The sequence below is a fragment of the Mobula birostris genome, chromosome X, assembly GCF_030028105.1.
Source record: "Mobula birostris isolate sMobBir1 chromosome X, sMobBir1.hap1, whole genome shotgun sequence".
Lineage (NCBI taxonomy): Eukaryota > Metazoa > Chordata > Chondrichthyes > Myliobatiformes > Myliobatidae > Mobula > Mobula birostris.
In genome coordinates, this window is record NC_092402.1 from 83,972,797 (window position 1) to 83,988,758 (window position 15,962).

Here is a 15,962-nt window from a genome sequence, read left to right on the forward strand (position 1 = left end):
GCAGGGAGAGTTTTCTTCCTTCTCCCGTCTGCGTGAGATGATGGGACTTTCGAGAGACTTTGAGACTTTTACCATACCCATGGTCTGCTCTTTATCAAATTATAGTATTGTTTGCACTGTTGTAACTATATGTTATAATTATGTGGTTTTTGTCAGTTTTTCAGTGTTGGTCTGTCCTGTGTTTCTGTGCTATCACATTGGAGGAACAATGTATCACTTCTTAATGCAGGCATTACTAAATGACAATAAACGAGGACTGCGTGTCCTCATAATCTAAAAAAAATTGTTACATCTCTGCAGATTCTGCTTGACCTGTTATGAACTGCGAACATTTTCAAATTTCATTTCAGGTTTTAGATTATTTTATTTTTGATTTATGCCAATCACATCCAGTGCTTGCTCTCTGTAGATTCAAGTATTTTAACAAGAGGGCACAGTCTCAAGATAGAGGGGTGCCCTTTCAAAACAGAGATGTGGAGAAATTTCTTTAGCCAAAGGGTGGCGAGTTTGTGGAATTTGTTGCCACATGCAGCTGTGGAGGCCAGGTTGTTGGGTGTATTTAAGGCAGAGATTGATAGGTTCTTGATTGGACATGGCATCAAAGGTTACGGGGAGAAGGCTGAGAACTGGGGTTGAGGAGGAAACGGAAAAAAGGATCATCCATGATTGAATGACAGAGCAGACTCGATGGACCAGATGGCCTAATTCTGCTCCTATGTCTTGTGGTCTTAACAACTAAAGAAAATGTAAAATTACAGCTGTCTAAATACTATTGGTGGCAAAGCCATTCGTGTTGACAAGTAAACCACAATTAGTTCATAAAGATGGCAGAATATACTGGTGGAATTTTTAAATCAAAAATACAATCACATTCCAGTGGTTAATGTACCTATGAGTACATACTCCTGAACACTGAAACTTCACACTTTCAATAATTCTCTGAAACATATTCAAACTTGCAACATAATTTTGATAAATTTCAAAATTGAATACCGGTTGATCTCATTTTAAAAACCATAATATGGAAATAACATAACTTTTATTAAAAATCATCATTTTTTTGGTTTATCCTCAAGGACATGATATGTGTACACTCGATTACGTGGATCAGACTGTGCGATTCATTAATATCCTATATTGTGTTCGAAAAACAAAACTCCATCAAAGATTTCAATAACAACGTACTTGGATGGCAAATAACATGGAGCAAAATGGAATTGCGATTCAACTCCGTCTCCTATTACTACACTTCATAATCTTTAAATCATTACCAAACCACTTAAATGTACACTTTTAAAATAAAATTCACATCGTATCTAACATTTAAATCAGACAGGGCGCTTCCCGATGCGCGCTCAAGCCCTCGTTCGGCTTCCTTCCCTTCCGCCTCCATTTGAACCGAGTGTTTGGATGCACACCGATGCCAAGCTTTCACTCAACGACTAATGAATCCAATGTTTGTTTAAAAATACAGTAAATCCCCACCTGATCGGACATCTCAATGCTGAGCAGATCAACCGAAGCAGGAATCCGACCTCCTGTAAATATCAACGCTCCTCACCGGCCACTTTTGCGCACTAACCAAGCACAGTAAAGTACGTCCTTGCGTCACGTCGTAGTACAAACGCCAACGCATGACGCAATAATTCGAAGCACTCTGGAACTTGTAGTATAACGGCTCCCCACACGCTGATGGTATTTATCAAAGCACGGCGGCTGGTGCAGCATGGGTCATTAGTTCCGGTGCATTCTTTATCCTACAATTATCAGATGCAACAAAATGGAAAAATCGCTTCACACAAAGAACTGAGGGATGTGCTTGAAAGGCTGAAAGTACTGACTTGTTCCGGTTTAATCAAAGGCTTCTCCCTTAATTGAAAACAGAAAATACTCTGGAGGACAGACAGCATCTGTGTACCAGAAGTATTTCAGATGTGCAATGCTGCCTGATCTACTGAGTATTAACAACACAATTTTTTTTTACATGTTCCAACATCTAGTATCTTGATTTTACACATTTCATTAAGTTATCATAAGACCATAAGACAAAGCAGCAGAAGTCGCCCATTCGGCCCATCAAGTCTGCTCCGCCATTTTATCATGAGCTGATCCATTCTCCCATTTAGTCCCACTCCCCCGCCTTCTCATCATAACCTTTGATGCACTGGCTGCTCAGATACCTATCAATCTCTGCCTTAAATACACCCAATGACTTGGCCTCCACTGCTGCCCGTGGCAACAAATTCCATAGATTCACCACCCTCTGGCTAAAAAAATTTCTTCGCATTTCTGTTCTGAATGGGCGCCCTTCAATACTTAAGTCATGCCCTCTCGTACTAGACTCCCCCATCATGGGAAACAACTTTGCCACATCCACTCTGTCCATGCCTTTCAACATTCGAAATGTTTCTATGAGGTCCCCCTTCATTCTTCTAAACTCCAAGGAATACAGTCCAAGAGCAGACAAACTTTCCTCATATGTTAACCCTCTCATTCCCAGAATCATTCTAGTGAATCTTCTCTGTACCCTCTCCACCGTCAGCACATCCTTTCTTAAATAAGGAGACCAAAACTGCCCACAGTACTCCAAGTGAGGGCTCACTAGCGCCTTATAGAGCCTCAACATCACATCCCTGCTCCTATACTCTATTCCTCTAGAAATGAATGCCAACATTGGATTAGCCTTCTTCACCACCGACTCAAACTGGAGGTTAACCTTAAGGATATCCTGCACGAGGACTCCCAAGTCCCGTTGCATCTCAGAACTTTGAAATCTCTCCCCATTTAACTAATAGCCTGCCCGTTTATTTCTTCTGCCAAGTGCATAACCATACACTTTCCAACGTTGTATTTCATTTGCCACTTCTTTGCCCATTCTTCCAATCTATCCAAGTCTCTCTGCAGACTCTCTGTTTCCTCAGCACTACCAGCTCCTCCACCTATCTTCGTATCATCAGCAAACTTAGCCACAAAGCCAACTATTCCATAATCCAAATTGTTGATGTACAATGTAAAAAGAAGCAGCCCCAACACGGACCCCTGTGGAACACCACTGGTAACCAGCAGCCAACCAGAATAGGATCCCTTTATTCCTACTCTCTGTTTCCTGCCAATCAGCCAATGCTCTATCCACGTATGTAACTTTGCTGTAATTCCATGGGCTCTTATCTTGTTAAGCAGCCTCATGTGTGGCACCTTGTCAAAGGCCTTCTGAAAATCCAAATATGCAACATCCACTGCATCTCCCTTGTCTAGTCTACTTGTAATTTCCTCAAAAAATTGTAATAGGTTTGTCAGGCAGGATTTTCCTTTAAGGAATCTATGCTGAGTTCTGCCTATCTTGTCATATACCTCCAGGTGCTCCGTAACCTCATCCTTGACAATCGACTCCAACAACTTCCCAATTTGTCATGTGGTCTGGATAGGTATACTGTACATGTATCAACTTGGAAAGGACATTGTTTTTCTTTTTTGTGGTATAGAAGAAAGCATATTCCATTCCCCAGTTTGGTTTGTAGGATATCTAACTATAGAAAAGATATTTACAGTGGGAAAGGGGCAGCCGATCAAAATGTGTGTGGGAAGCTTTGAGGGGAAATTGCAGCAGATCAGGAAACAACCACTAAGTGGGGAAACCAGCCTTGTATCAGAACTGATTGAACTGAATTGTATTTTACATATGCTATAGCTTTTGAACAAATACACGTCTGTGAAGGTGAAGAAGAATGACTTAAATTGAGTCAGATTTTATGAGAAAAAGATATTATATAATAGGGCGAAGAGACAATTTCGAACGAGGTTGGAGGCAACATCAGATGTACGACAATTCTGGCAGGAGTTGTAAGACATTACTTCCTACAAAGCGAAACCCAACAGCATGAATGGCAGCAATGTTTCACTACCAGATTAACTCAACACCTTCTATGCCCGCTTTGAAAGGGAGAATATAACTACAGCTGTGAAGACCCTGCTGCATCTGATGACCCTGTGATCTCTGTCTCAGAGGCCAATGTTAGGCTGTCTTTAAAGAGAGTAAACCCTCACAAGGTGAAACGTCCCGATGAAGTACCTGGTAAAGCTCTGAATACACTGGACAACAAAGATTTTGCTTTTTGAATACTATTGGGTGTACCTTGTGTATTTTAGGCTGCTGATCATGAAAATCGCCATTAAATTTCCCTCTCATGCACCGTTTTAAAAAAAATTGCCTATATTTGTTATTTCAATTCATAATTCAAGTCAATTAAAATGTTGCCCCCAGTGCAAGCTCAAAAAAGTTCTATCTTGTCCTGACATGCTTGGGCATGCTTCGGTAGGGTGGATGCTGCATGGTTTTAGAAAGGCTATAAATTTCAGTGAAGGATTTTGATATTTGAGACGCATGTTTCCAAGAATAGGTGATGCCAAGATTAAGGAAGGCATTTTTCACAAATCAAAGGCATCCACAAATCAAACAGGTCATCAATGACAGGCAATTTGAAGAACTTCTAGTGGGGTTGGAGAAAATCACATGGAAGGATGTTGTTGAAAATTTTCTTGGCAACTACAGAACACCAAACTACGTGCAGCTGGTTGACAACATGCTTCAAGCATACAAAGCCATGAAGTGCAACATGTCACTAAAGATTCATTTTCTGCATTTCCATTTAGACTTCTTCCCTTGCAAATGTTGCCACTGTCAGTGACGAACATGGTGAAAGATTTCACCAGGATATTGCGGTCGTGGAGAAATGGTATCAGGGCAACTGGAATCCATTGATGCAGGCTGATTATTATCGTTGGACACTTAAGCAAGAAGCCTCAGACACTGAGTACAAATGAAAATCACCCACAAGACATTTTTAGCTTAGTCGAACTATTGCAAAGCGTCAGCACTGTTATGCAATTAAACACATTATATTCAATAAAAGTTAATTTCTTGTTTCTCGAAATTCCTATGTGATACAAGTAGTTGAAATTATATTTGTGTTCACTTTCAAGCAGTCTATCATAAATAAAAAAAATTCTGAGGAAACAACACTTTGGAAAAAATTTGTTGTCCAGTGAAACCTGTGCCAACCAACTAGCGGGAGTATTCAAGGACATTTTCAACCTCTCACTACTACGGCCGGAAATTCCCACTTACTTCAAAAAGGCAACAATTATACCAGTGTCTAAGAAGAATAATGTGGGCTGCCTTAATGACTATCATCCGATAGCACTCACATCTACAGTGATGACAAGCAACACACTAGTTAGTCCTGACGAAGGGTCTCGGCCCGAAACGTCGACTGTACCTCTTCCTAGAGGTGCTGCCTGGCCTGCTGCGTTCACCAGCAACTTTGATGTGTGTTGCTTGAATTTCCAGCATCTGCAGAATTCCTTGTGTCTACAGTGATGAAATGCTTTAAGAGGTTGGTTATCACTAGACTGAACTCTTGCCTCAGTAAGGACCTGGACCCATTGTAATTTGCATATCGCCACAATAGATCAATGGCAGATGCAACCTCAATGGCTTTTCACATGGTTTTAGAACACCCATGTCAGGATGCTGTTCATCGAGAATAGCTCAGCATTTAATACCATCATTCCCACAATTCTGAATGAGAAGTTGCAGAACCTGGGCCTCTGTATCTCCCTCTGCAATTGGATCCTCGACTTCCTAACCAGAAGACCACAATCTGTGTGGATTGGTGATAACATATCCTCCTTGCTGATGATCAACACTGGCACACCTCAGGGGTGTGAGCTTAGCCCACTGCTCTACTCTATATACACATGACTGTGTGGCTAGGCATAGCTCAAATACCATCTATAAATTTGCTGATGATACAACCATTGTTGGTGATGAGAGGGCGTACAGGAGTGAAGTGGAGTGGTGTCACAGCAACAACCTGGCACTCAATGTCAGAAAGACAAAAGAGCTGATTGTGGACTTCAGGAAGGATAAGATGAAGGAACACATACCAATCCTCATAGAGAGATCAGAAGTGGAGAGAGTGAGCAGATTCAAGTTCCTGGATGTCAAGATCTCTGAGGATCTAACCTGGTCCCAACATATTGATGAGGTTATAAAGAAGGCCAGACAGTGACTATACTTGATTAGGAGTTTGAAGAAATTTGGCATATCAGCAAGTACACTCAAAAACTTCTATAGTTGTACCGTCGAGAGCATTCTGACAGACTGCATCACTGTCTGGTATGGAGGGGCTACTGCACAGGACCGAAAGAAGCTGCAGAAGGTTGTAAATCTAGTCAGCTCCATCTTGGGCACTAGCCTACAAAGTACGCGGGACATCTTTAGGGAGCAGTGACGCAGAAAGGCAGCGTCCATTATTAAGGACCCCCAGCACCCAGGACATGCCCTTTTCTCACTGTTACCATCAGGTAGGAGGTACAGAAGCCTGAAGTCACACACTCAGCGATTCAGGAACAGCTTCTTCCCCTCTGTCGTCCGATTCCTAAATGGACATTGAAGCTTTGGACACTACCTCACTTTTTTTAATATACAGTATTTCTGTTTTGGCACATTTTTAAAATCTATTCAATATACATAATTGATTTACCTGTTTATTTATTATTTTAAAAATGTTATTTATTATTATTTTTTCTCTCTCTGCTATATTATGTATTGCATTGAACTGCTGCCGCTAAGTTAACAAAATTCATGTCACATGCCGGTGATAATAAACCTGATTCTGATTCTGAAAGTTATACAAAACCTTTATCTAATACTATTTTCTAAATCTATGTGTTTTAAGTATATTAAAAGTGATGTATATTTAGGATTTATTAGCCTGTGGTTCTTTTGGAGGGTGCGATGAAATGTATATTGGTGAGCTGTGATGCAGTTATGTAGTAGATAAAATTTGGGACCTTTCAGTCGTTCCTTGAATTTGAAAAGCCATGTCTGTTTTGACATGCTATCCAGCTCATCCACACTGCTGCCTTGCATGCGTAGAAATATTACAGTTGCCAAAATTATGGTGTTCTGACAAATTTAGTTTTGTTGATGCTGAGCTATGTTTCACCTTAAGCAAAACAGGAAGTAGTTTTGGCCTGTTACTTTCTAAATTACTCAGTTGAGTCCAAGATAGCCAAAATTAATATATCTGAATAATTTTGTGATGCTGGATTTTAATTTGGAAAAATAATGTCCTTTTTGTATGAAAAAAGAAATGGAAAATATTGCAAATGTTTAGTAGGTCAGGCTGTATCTGAAAAGAGAAAGCGTTAACATTTTAGGTGGAAGTTGAAGTTTATTGTCATTCACCATACAAATGTATATACAGCTCAATGAAGCAACGTTCCTCTGGGACCAAGCTGCAAAATACAACATATATATCCCATACAGCACCTAATAGAATATTAACACAGTAATATTAACCGATAAAAAATAATCTGTAGATGTACAAGTTGACATAAGGTGCATATATGACATATAGTTAAATATACAACAATATTACTGCTATTGGTGCTGTCATCAATAATGTGTACTGGATGGTATCAGAGTGTTCAAAAGTCGCACAGCCTGGGAGAAGAAACTGTTAACTAGCCTAACAGTCCTTGTTCCTATTGATGCCCTGACCAATCAGGAATTTATCAACTTCCACTTTGAATATACCCACAGGCTTGGCCTCCACCGCAGTCTGTGGCGGAGCATTCCACAGATTCACTACTCTCTGGCTAAAAAATATTCTCATTACTTCTGTTCTAAAATGCCACCCCTCAATTTTGAGGCTGTGTCCCCTAGTTCTGGATATCCCCAACAGATTAAACATTCTCTCCACATCCACTTTATCTAGACCTTTGGGATCATGCCAGAATCAGGTGATTCTTGAAAGATCATGACCAATGCATCAATTATCTCTTCAGCAACCTCTCTCAGGACTCTGGGACGTAGCCTATCTGGTCCAGGTGACTTATCCATCTTAAGATCTTTAAGTTTGCCAAGCACTTTTTCCTTTGTTAAAGCAATGGCACTCACAGTCCTCTGGCATACTGCTAGTGTCTTCCACAGTGAAGAATGAGGCAAAGTACTTATTAAGATCAACTGCCATTTCAACAGCATCGCTTTGCAGTGGTCCAGTATCAATTCTTACCTCCCTCTTATCTCTTTCTATAACTGAAGAAAGAACCTTTAGTATCCTGCTTTATATTATAGGCTAGTTTGCCGTCATATTTCATCTTTTTCCTTCTTGCAGCTGTTAAGTTGCCTTTTGTTGGATTTTAAAAGCTTCCCAATTATCCAATTTCCCACCTTCTTTTGCTACCTATATGCCCTTTCCTTGGCTTTTATGTAGCCCTTAACTTCCCTTAACAGCCACGGTTGCCTAGCTCTGCCCTTTGAGAACTTCTTCTTCTGTGGGACTTATCTATCCTGTGCCTTGTGAACTATTCGCAGAAACTTCAGCCATCGCTGTTCTGTCGTCATCCCCACCAGTATCCTCCTGCAATCCACATGGGCAAGCTCCTCTCTCATGCTTCTGTAATTTCCTTTATTCCATTGCGATACTGATACATGTGACTTGTGTTGATCCCTCTCCAACTGCAGTATGAATTCAGCCATATTATGATCACCTAAGCGTTCCTTTACATTAAGCTCCCTAATAAGATCTGGGTTATTACACAACACCCAATCTAAGATAGCCTTTCCCCGAGTAGGCTCAAGCACAAGCTGCTCTAAAGCCATCTCGTAGGCATTCAACAAATTCCTTCTCTTGCAATCCAACACCAACCTGATTTTCCCAATCCCCTTGCACATTGAAGTGCCCCGTTACAATTGTGACATTACCCTTATCGCATGCTGTTTCCAGCTCCCTTTGTAATCTCAACCCCACATCTTGGAGGCCTATATATGATTCCATAATGTTGTTTTTCACTCTTGCAGTTTCTTAACTCCACCCACAAAGATTTGACATTCTCTGACCCTACGTGACCTCTTTCTAAAGATGTAATTCTGTTGCCAACAGAGCCACACCACCACCACCTGTGCCTTCCTGCCTGTTCTTTCGATACAAAATATATCCTTTGATTTTAAGCTCCCAACTATGACCTTTCAGCCACAGTTCAGTGACGCCCACTATGTCATACCGGGTAATGAACTGGGTCAGGTCACAGATCTCTGAATGGGTGAGCATCTGGGGGACAGTGACTACCACTCCCCGGCCTTTAGCATTATCATGGAAAAGGATACAATCAGAGAGGACAGGAAAATTTTTAATTGGGGAAGGGCAAATTATGAGGCTATAAGGCTAGAACTTGCGGGTGTGAATTGGGATGATGTTTTTGCAGGGAAATGTACTATGGAGATGTGGTCGATGTTTAGAGATCTCTTGCAGGATGTTAGGGATAAATTTGTCCTGGTGAGGAAGATAAAGAATGGTAGGGTGAAGGAACCATGGGTGACAAGTGAGGTGGAAAATCTAGTCTGGTGGAAGAAGGCAGCATACGTGAGGTTTAGGAAGCAAGGATCAGATGGGTCTATTGAGGAATATAGGGAAGCAAGAAAGGAGCTTAAGAAGGGGCTGAGAAGAGCAAGAAGGGGGCATGAGAAGGCCTTGGCGAGTAGGGTAAAGGAAAACCCCAAGACATTCTTCAATTATGTGAAGAAAAAAAGGATGACAGGAGTGAAGGTAGGACCGATCAGAGATAAAGGTGGGAAGATGTGCCTGGAGGCTGTGGAAGTGAGCGAGGTCCTCAATGAATACTTCTCTTCGGTATTCACCAATGAGAGGGAACTTGATGATAGTGAGTGAGGTTGATGTTCTGGAGCATGTTGATATTAAGGGAGAGGAGGTGTTGGAGTTGTGAAAATACATTAGGACTGATAGGTCCCCGGGGCCTGACGGAATATTCCCCAGGCTGCTCCACAAGGTGAGGGAAGAGATTGCTGAGCCTCTGGCTATGATCTTTATGTCCTCATTGCCAACAGGAATGGTACCGGAGGATTGGAGGGAGGCAAATGTTGTCCCCTTGTTCAAAAAAGGTAGTAGGGATAGTCCGGGTAATTATAGACCAGTGAGCCTTACGTCTGTGGTGGGAAAGCTGTTGGAAAAGATTCTTAGAGATAGGATCTCTGGGCATTTAGAGAATCATGGTCTGATCAGGGACAGTCAGCATGGCTTTGTGAAGGGCAGATCGTGTCTAACAAGCCTGATAGAGTTCTTTGAGGAGGTGACCAGGCATATAGATGAGGGTAGTGCAGTAGATGTGATCTGTATGGATTTTAGTAAGGCATTTGACAAGGTTCCACACGGTAGGCTTATTCAGAAAGTCAGAAAGCATAGGATCCAGGGAAGTTTGGCCAGGTGGATTCAGAATTGGCTTCCTGCAGAAGGCAGAGGGTGGTGGTGGAGGGAGTACATTCAGATTGGAGGACTGTGACTAGTGGTGTCCCACAAGGATCTGTTCTGGGACCTCTACTTTTCATGATTTTTATTAAAGACATGGATGTGGGAGTAGAAGGGTGGGTTGGTAAGTTTGCAGATGACACAATGGTTGGTGGTGTTGTAGATAGTGTAGAGGATTGTCAAAGATTGCGGAGAGACATTGATAGGATGCAGAAGTGGGCTGAGAAGTGGCAGATGGAGTTCAACCCAGAGAAGTGTGAGGTGGTACACTTTGGAAGGACAAACTCCAAGGCAGAGTACAAAGTAAATGGCAGGATACTTGGTAGTGTGGAGGAGCAGAGGGATCTGGGGGTACATGTCCACAGATCCCTGAAAGTTGCTTCACAGGTGGATAGGGTAGTTAAGAAAGCTTATGGCGTGTTAGCTTTCATAAGTCGAGGAATAGAGTTTAAGAGTCGCGATGTAATGATGCAGCTCTATAAAACTCTGGTTAGGCCACACTTGGAGTACTGTGTCCAGTTCTGGTCACCTCACTATAGGAAGGATGTGGAAGCATTGGAAAGAGTACAGAGGAGGTTTACCAGGATGCTGCCTGGTTTAGAGAGTATGCATTATGATCAGGGATTAAGGGAGTTAGGGCTTTACTCTTTGGAGAGAAGGAGGATGAGAGGAAACATGATAGAGGTGTACAAGATATTAAGAGGAATAGATAGAGTGGATAGCCAGCGCCTCTTCCCCAGGGTACCACTGCTCAATACAAGAGGACGTGGCTTTAAGGTAAGGGGTGGGAAGTTCAAGGGGGATATTAGAGGAAGGTTTTTTACTCAGAGAGTGGTTGGTGCATGGAATGCACTGCCTGAGTCAGTGGTGGAGGCAGATACACTAGTGAAGTTTAAGAGACTACTAGACAGGTATATGGAGGAATTTAAGGTGGGGGCTTATATGGGAGGCAGGGTTTGAGGGTCGGCACAACATTGTGGGCCGAAGGGCCTGTACTGTGCTGTACTATTCTATGTTCTATGTTCTATACCAACCAATCTCTAATTGCGCCACAAGTTTGTCCACCTTTTTCCAAATGCTACACACATTTAAATAGAGTACCTTCGGTCCTGCACTCTTCACCCTTTTGAATTTTGCCTCTGTGGTATAATTTTACTCTTTACTCTGTCTGCATTTGTACCCAATCATTGGCTTGTCCTTCCTTACGTTCATGTTACACCCGTCATCTGCTTGTAAACCTGCTGGCTCATCCTCAGCTCTGTCACACTGGTTCCCTTTCCCCTGCTACATTGGTTTAAACCACTCCCAATAGCTTTAGTAAATCTGCCCACAAGGATATTGGTCCCCCTTGGATTCAAGTGCAACCCATCTCTTTGGTACAGGTCCTATCTGCCCCAGAAGCGGTTTCCAATAATCCAGAAGGCGGGAGGAGAAGATGGCGGCGCGACACAGCGTGCGCAGCTCTCCAGTGAAATGATATCATATTTGTTAAATAGGGTGCCATATACAATTTTGATTTGATGGAGATAGACGTGAGAAGCAGAGGAACACCTGGAGTAATTTCTGAAATGCCCGGTTCGCTGCCGCTGCTACTGTGCGATCAAGAACCTCAGGAGGGAAGGCCCCAAAATTCCCGGCTTTGCCTGCTGCTGGCGACCGAGGCTGGGGTCGAAGCATTCGGCAGAGATGGTGCTCGGTACTCGGTGTCGGAGGGCTGATCGGAGGCTCGAAGTTTTCAGACAACTCAGAGTCGGACTGTGGTCGGGCATGGCAGGGAGAGTTTTCTTCCTTCTCCTGTCTGCGTGAGATGTAGGACATTCAAGAGACTTTGAACTTTTTTTTACTGTGCCAATGGCCTGTTCTTCATCAAGTTATGGTATTGTTGCACTGTTGTAACTATATGTTATAATTATGTGCTTTTTGTTAGTTTTTCAGTCTTGGTCTGTCCTGTGTTTCTGTGATATCACACCGGAGGAATATTGTATCATTTCTTAATGCATGCATTACTAAATGACAATAAAAGAGGACTGCGTGTCCTCATAATCTAATCTAAAAAAATTTGAATCCCTGCCCCCTTCGTCAATTCTATAGCCACAGATTTATCTGCCACCTCATTCTATTCCTATCCTCACTGTCACGTGGCACAGGCAGCAATCCCAAGATTACTACCCTTGAGGTCCTGCTTCTCAGCTTCCTTCCAAACTTTCCGTATTCTGTTTTCAGGACCTCCTCTCTGTGTCATTGGTACCACGACTTCTGGCTGTTCACCTCCCTTTTCAGGATACCATGGATGCATCCAGAAACATCTCGGTCCCTGGCACCTGGGAGGCAAACCATCATCCGTGTTTCCTATTCGTGTCCACTGAATCACCTATCTGTCCCCCTGACTACAGAATCCCCTATTACTGCCGCCATCCTCTACAGTTCCCTACCCTTCTGAGCCACAGGGCCAGACTCTGTGCCAGAGGCACGGCCATTATTGCTTCCCCCAGGTGGGTCGTCCCACCCCCAGCAGCACTCAAAATAGAGTACTTATTGCTGAAATTGATCTGGACAATTTCACATAGAGCATTGGTGGTACTTCTGTGGTGCTTTGAGATGAAAGCTAGTAGCAGATACAAACAGTAGGTTACATCCCTTCATTGTCTCACTTCTCTTTCTCTAAAAATATCATTGCACTTCTTCATCTGTGCTCTCAACTGCATCTCACCTCTGTTTCTGTATTTATTCTTGTTCCCCATCCATGGAGGTTGTTGTGGATAGTGTGGAGGGTTGTCAGAGGTTACAGCGGGACATTGATAGGATGCACTGGGCTGAAAAGTGGCAGATGGAGATCAACCCAGATAAGTGTGAGGTGGTTCATTTTGGTAGGTCAAATATGATGGCAGAATATAGCATTAATGGGAAGACTCTTGGCAGTGTGGAGGATCAGAGGGGTCTTGGGGTCTGAGTTCATAGGACGCTCAAAGTTGCTGCACAGGTTGACTCTATGGTTAAGAAAGCTGGAAAAATTAATAAAAAGATTTAAAAAGAAAAGAAAGAAAGCATACGGTGCATTGGCCTTCATCAACCGTGGGATTGAGTTTAGGAGCCGAGAGGTAATGTTGCAGCTATGTAGGACCCTGGTCAGGCCCCACTTGGAGTACTGTGCTCAGTTCTGGTCGCCTCACTACAGGAAGGATGTGGATACTATAGAAAGTGTGCAGAGGAATTTTACGAGGATGTTGCCTGGATTGGGGAGCATGCCTTATGAGAATTGGTTGAGTGAACTCGGCCTTTTCTCCTTCAAGTGACAGAGGATGAGAGGTGACCTGATAGAGGTGTACAAGATAATGAGAAGCATTGATCGTGTGGATAGTCAGAGGCTTTTTCCCAGGGCTGAAATGGCTAACACGAGAGGGCACAGGTTTAAGGTGCTTGGAAGTAGGTACAGAGGAGATGTCAGAGATAAGTTTTTTACACAAAAGTGGTGAGTGCGTGGAATGAGCTGTTGGCGGCGGTGGTGAAGGTGGATACGACAGGGTCTTTTAAGAGACTCCTGGACAGGTACATGGAGCTTAGAAAAATAGAGGGCTCTGGGTAACCCTAGGTAATTTCTAAGGCACAGCTTTGTGGGCTAAAGGGCCTGTAATGTGCTGTAGGTTTTCTATGTTTCTATTTTTCTCTTGTTTCAAGCGCCTGGTACAGCTCATGAATTACAAATTTATTGCTACACAGCAAACAATACATTTTTGCTGGTAACACTAAGATCAAGCAATGTCTGCAGTAAGAACAAACATTAGTACCAAAGAATGAATATTTCCATAACTTTCTTCTCTGTCAGTGCCATTCTTGTTGAGTATTTCAGCATGTTATGTTTTACTTCAGAATTACAGGGAGTTTGCAATTATTTACTTTTCTGTGTGTTTGCAAGGCCTGGATGTTTTAATTTTTTTTTTAATTGTTTCTATTAGAAACACAATAGATCTGCAAATGCTGGGAAAAAAACCATAAGACCATAGATATAGGAGCAGAATTCGGCCATATGGCCCATTGAGTCTGCTCCACCATTTCATCACGGCTCATTGTTCCTCTCAGCCCCAATTTCCTGCATTCTCTCCGTATCTCTTCATTTCCTGACCAGTCAGGAACCTATCACCCTCTGCCTTAAATATACAAAAAAACTTGGCCTCCACAGCTGCCTGTGGTAACGAATTCCATATTATCAACACTCTCTGTCTAAAGAAATTCCTCCTCATCTCTGTTTTTAAAGGATACCCGTCTATTCTGAGGCTGTGTCCATCTGGCCTAGACTCTCTCACCATAGGAAACATTCCCAAAGTCTTGTGCTGAAGGGTTTCGGCCCGAAACATCGACTGTACTCTTTCCCACAGATGCTGCCTGGCCTGATGAGTTCCTCCAGCATTTTGTGTGTGTTGCTCAGATTTCCAGCATCTGCAGATTTTCTCTTGTTTGTGATAGAAAACATCCCCTCCACATCGACTCTATCAAGGCCTTTCACCATTTGATTAGTTTCAATTTGGTCCCCACACATTCTTTGAATTCCAGTGAATACAGACCTAGAGCCATCAAATGCTCTTCATATGACAAGCCATTCAATCCTGGAATCATTTTCGTGAATCTCCTTTGAACCTTCTTAGGTCTCAGCACGTCCTTTCTAAGATAAAGGGCCCAAAGCTGCTCACAATACCCACAAGTGAGGCCTCAGCAGTGCCTCATAAAGTCTCAACATTACATCTGAAAGAAGCTACAGAAAGTTGTAAAATTAGTCTGTTCCATCTTGGGTACTAGCTCCGTAGTACCCAAGACACCTTCAAGGAACGGTGCCTTAGAAAGGCGACGTACACTATCAAGTTCCCCGTCACCTTGGGCATATCCTCTTCTTATTGTTACCATCAGGAAGGATGTACAGTACCGACTCAGCGATTCAGGAACAGCATCTTCTCATCTTCCCACAGTTTGTGGTTGAGGTGACTCGGGTCCCCAATGATCCTTCAGGCCCTTTTTACACACCTGTCTTTGTAAATGTCCTGAATAGTGGGAAGTTTACATCTACAGATGCGCTGGGCTGTCCACACCACTCTCTGCAGAGTCCTGTGATTGAGGGAGGTACAGTTCCCATACCAGGCAGTGATGCAGCCAGTCAGGATGCTCTCAATTGTGCCCCTGTAGAAAGGTCTTAGGATCTGGAGGCCCATACCAAACTTCTTCAACCACCTGAGGTGAAAGAGGTGCTGTTGTGCCTTTTTCACCACACAGCCAGTATGTACAGACCACATGAGATCCTCGGTGATGTGTATACCGAGGAACTTAAAGCTGTTCACCCTCTCAACCCCAGATCCATTGATGACAACATGGACTAGCCTGACTCCATTCCTCCTGTAGTCCACAACCAGCTCCTTTGTGTCAGGGTGATGACCTCTTCTCTGCAGGTTGCCTTATTATTATTTGAGATTAGGCCAATCAGTGTAATGTCGTCAGCTAATTTAATTAGCAGATTGGAGCTGTGGGTGGTGACACAGTCATGGGTATATGCAGAGTAAAGGAGATGACTTGGTATATATCCCTGAGGGGCACCTGTGTTGAGAGTCAGAGGGGCAGAGGTGAGGGAGTTCACTCTTACCTCCTGCC

General features: G+C 42.9%; 1 protein-coding gene across 1 annotated transcript in view; it reads right to left on the reverse strand.

Moving 5' to 3' along the window:
* The window catches only part of sumo1 (small ubiquitin like modifier 1), a 67,150-nt gene extending 65,536 nt beyond the window's left edge, over positions 1-1,614 (reverse strand). The window contains exon 1 of the mRNA XM_072249257.1: positions 1,486-1,614. Within this exon, the coding sequence (XP_072105358.1) occupies positions 1,486-1,497 (12 nt within the window). The 5' untranslated portion in view covers positions 1,498-1,614. The remainder of the gene's footprint in view (positions 1-1,485) is intronic.
* Between the last annotated feature and the right edge of the window lie 14,348 nt (positions 1,615-15,962).